Raw genomic sequence first — 3,339 nt, 5'->3', positions numbered from 1 at the left:
ATACCACTACCGTAAGATGTAGCTATAATACTACAATTACTGGAGAGCTGCCATTAATGTTGTTTCAGTATTGTATATGCAATATGGCACAATTAGAGATGTACACACTAGATATGACACATACATATGCTCATTCTCTTATTACAATCCTCGTTTACTAGCAGAAATAATAGTTAAGCTCTTTTCCTTTGTTCCTTTCCCTTTGTTCCTATACAGTTTAACCATTCGTAATTACCGAATACTGTATGGTATAAAGGAGTATACTCCATTGCTTGACTCCAGTAACATGTCAATGACTGACTGGGCATACATAGCCAGTGACATAAGGAAATATTATGCAAAATTTGATGCATTTGTCATCCTCCATGGAACAGATACTATGGCATACACAGCCTCTGCACTGTCTTTTATGTTAGAGAACTTAGGAAAGACCATCATATTGACAGGATCACAGGTCAGTAACAGAAAACTGTATCAATACTGTATGTTGCATGTGTACATCAAGAGTCCTTTATCTTGTGTACATGAACTGTTAGATTCCGTTGTCAGAGTTAAGAAGTGATGGAAGAGACAACCTGCTTGAGTCTTTGATTATTGCTGGGGAGTTTGTTATACCTGAGGTATATAATGGAGAATGATGAGGATAGAGTTGAGGGAAATTATATGTAGCTATATAGACTCATGTGCATTGGTACTATTAACTTGCATAGGTCCTCCTTTATTTCAATAACAAGTTATTCAGGGGAAATAGAACAGTTAAAATGAACTCAAGTAGACTCGATGCTTTCTCTTCTCCTAATTTCCCTCCCATTGCAAGAGTCGGAGTAGATATAAAAGGTACTGCCATTATTGATGACACCCAGGTATGCAAGTTCCTCTTCTTCTAGTGAACTGGGAGTCGGTGTTTAGGCCAAGCAGTACTGAGAAGTTTAGTGTTCATTCAGACATGAATTCTAATGTTGGGATACTTAGACTGTTCCCTGGAATATCAAAAGCAGCTGTAAGTTCTCACTACCATTAATTGTCATTATTATAGCATTTAAAAAATTTGTAGATCTGTTCTTTTCTTCAGCCCCCAATGGAAGGTGTAGTCCTCCAGTCGTATGGTGCTGGTAACATTCCTGACAGTCGTTCTGATATTGTTCAAGAATTATCAGCTGCTACCGAGAGAGGAGTCATAATAGTGAACTGCAGTCAGTGCTTCTCTGGCTACGTCAGTGAGAAATATGCAGCTGGACTGGTAAGAGGTATAGATGTATACATGTACATGTACATTAAATGCATATCAACTAGCTAGTGTGTTAAAATAATAGCTATGTAAGTATGTACATATGCATAAACTTTTTCAACAGTATCAATAGGTGCATGCACAGTATATACAGTATATATTGACATACAGTATGTAGTAGAGGTTCTTCATCAGGATCAATGCATTTGTGGGTACATGTATAGTTACATTGTTTATTTAAATAATTAGATATTAAGGGATGCTAATGTCATACCTGGATACGATATGACTCCAGAGGCTTCTCTTACTAAACTGTCTTACCTGCTCAGTCGGTCTGGGCTCTCGCTGGAAGAGAAACGTAAGCTAATGGAAGAGAACCTGAGAGGAGAGAAGACGGTCATTAACGAACAGTCCGACCCTCAGTCTTTATTAAACGATACCAATTTATTAAGATCGCTAACTAAACTCCTCACTTCAAACACTGTAGGTTTTTAATTCTCAATCCTTTGTCTCATGTCCCTGTCCCTCTCTTCCTCTTTGTTAGGATGTGAAGCTGTTGCGTGAGTCATTATTTCCTTCTCTGCTCTGTAAAGCTGCTTCTGAGGGTGATCTAGAAGCTCTGAAAACACTTAAAAAAGAAGTACTAAATGATTTTATTCCTATTGTAAAGACTACAATAAAAAACACTATTTCTATAAATCCCTTTATCCTTTCTTTTTCTCTGCTATTTAAGAATGTTTGTTTTTGATACACTCACTCTCTGTTTCTTCTCTTAGGGAGGTGATGTTGCATTTCCGGACTATACTGGCCTGACTCCGCTTCATTTAGCTGCTAGACGAGGTCATTATGACACTGTTCATTATTTGCTCGTTAATGGAGCCTCAGTACACATGAAGGACTCACTACATCGCACTCCGTTACATGAAGCTATAAGCTTTAAGTGAGAGCATGGGGAGAGAGTGAAGAAGGATAAAGTGATGCTTTATGTACTCTTTTTATTTTTGTCTCTTTTCTTTTTCCAAAGGCAACTCGATATCATAAAACTCTTAGTACAGACTGGTGCACACATAAATGAGACTCCAACTGAGATTGGCAGCAAACTATGCCTGTAAGAGGAATCCATCTTTATTTCCAAAAATTATTTTAAAATCTTTTTCACCACCCGAGCTGCTAATTAACGCGTGAGGTGTAGTAAAATTGTTTTATTTTTTATAGAGCTGCTTCGGTGGATGATGTGAAATTGGTCGAAGCTTGGAGACTGGCAGGGGCTGATATGAAATCAAAAGATTACTCTGGAAATACAGCCAGCAGTATAGTAAGGAAAGAGCCATTATGCATCCATTTAAACTTACTATGTTTTGTGTAGGCTCAAGAAGGTTCTCAAGTCTCACAGTATCTGGCTAAAATCAAGTGTAAAGAAAACTAAATTTTTTATAATACATGTAAATAAGCAATTACTTCTCTTGCAGACAGTTTTTATTATTATTCATAATAAATCCAGAATCAATCAGCTCGATACTTTAGCTAGATCTAGGCCATTTGTCTACGTTTAGAACCTCCTACCGGAAGTTTTCAAAATTTCGCCAACACAGCGTTTTCTTCGCCATGATTGATTTGTGTCAGTGGAGAGCTAGAATAGGATCCTGGAACTGTTCCCACCATTGGACACAACCCACTGAACTCAGTGATTGTGGAAGTACTTACTGTGGAACCAATGGAACTGGTACTGGTAATAAATCTACTACTGCTGCACAACCAAAGGGCCCTAGCTTCATTTTGTCTATTTCACTGTTTTGTCTTCTTATCCTCCTCTTTATGTCAGGAGACGTGGAACTCAATCCTGGACCCACTCTTACAGGTAAGGCTGATTGTTCATCAATCAAATTTGTATATACAATAGATAAGCCCACAAAAGATGAATTGGTTGAGTTACTCAGTAGCTCAAAGTTCACTGCTGGTACTTGGGAACAGTTTGTTTGTTATCTTCCTAACATGACACAAGATGTCATTACTGGAATCAAAGAGAGAAGGTCAGACATCATGAGTGCTGTAGTTCAACACTGTCTTGATAATAATCTTGATATAACATGGAAAAAGGTCATTAATGCTCT

At 37.7% G+C, this 3,339-nt stretch overlaps 1 protein-coding gene and 1 long non-coding RNA gene across 2 annotated transcripts; one reads left to right on the top strand and one right to left on the bottom strand.

Moving 5' to 3' along the window:
- The first annotated feature begins 9 nt into the window (after window positions 1–9).
- On the top strand, window positions 10–2,674 carry LOC100634166 (L-asparaginase-like). The gene is made up of 11 exons (XM_020005331.1): window positions 10–454; window positions 537–620; window positions 711–837; window positions 888–1,000; window positions 1,055–1,240; window positions 1,478–1,711; window positions 1,773–1,868; window positions 2,005–2,168; window positions 2,253–2,336; window positions 2,444–2,543; window positions 2,595–2,674. The coding sequence occupies exons 1-11, from the start codon at window positions 77–79 to the stop codon at window positions 2,652–2,654; spliced, it is 1,626 nt and encodes a 541-aa protein (XP_019860890.1). The 5' UTR covers window positions 10–76; the 3' UTR covers window positions 2,655–2,674.
- LOC109589222 (uncharacterized) lies at window positions 2,485–2,766 on the bottom strand. Its single transcript, XR_002188597.1, has 3 exons — window positions 2,687–2,766; window positions 2,581–2,628; window positions 2,485–2,520 (listed from the first exon to the last, which is right to left on the bottom strand). It is a non-coding gene; the product is annotated as an uncharacterized LOC109589222 (long non-coding RNA).
- Between the last annotated feature and the right edge of the window lie 573 nt (window positions 2,767–3,339).

Source organism: Amphimedon queenslandica, unplaced genomic scaffold (genome assembly GCF_000090795.2).
Source record: "Amphimedon queenslandica unplaced genomic scaffold, v1.1 AMPQUscaffold_11524_Cont14647, whole genome shotgun sequence".
NCBI classification, from domain to species: domain Eukaryota; kingdom Metazoa; phylum Porifera; class Demospongiae; order Haplosclerida; family Niphatidae; genus Amphimedon; species Amphimedon queenslandica.
The sequence above is the reverse complement of the archived record's forward strand: the minus strand, read 5'-3'. Positions and strand labels throughout refer to the sequence as shown.

What these genes read in the sequence shown, in the direction of transcription:
- LOC100634166 (XM_020005331.1), top strand. Translation starts at nt 77, where the DNA reads ATGCAATATGGCACAATTAGAGATGTACACACTAGATATGACACATAC. An exon ending in AGAAATATGCAGCTGGACTG is followed by an intron (nt 1,241 to 1,477) that starts GTAAGAGGTATA and finishes TTAAATAATTAG; the next exon opens with ATATTAAGGGATGCTAATGT. An exon ending in TGAAAACACTTAAAAAAGAA is followed by an intron (nt 1,869 to 2,004) that starts GTACTAAATGAT and finishes TTCTTCTCTTAG; the next exon opens with GGAGGTGATGTTGCATTTCC.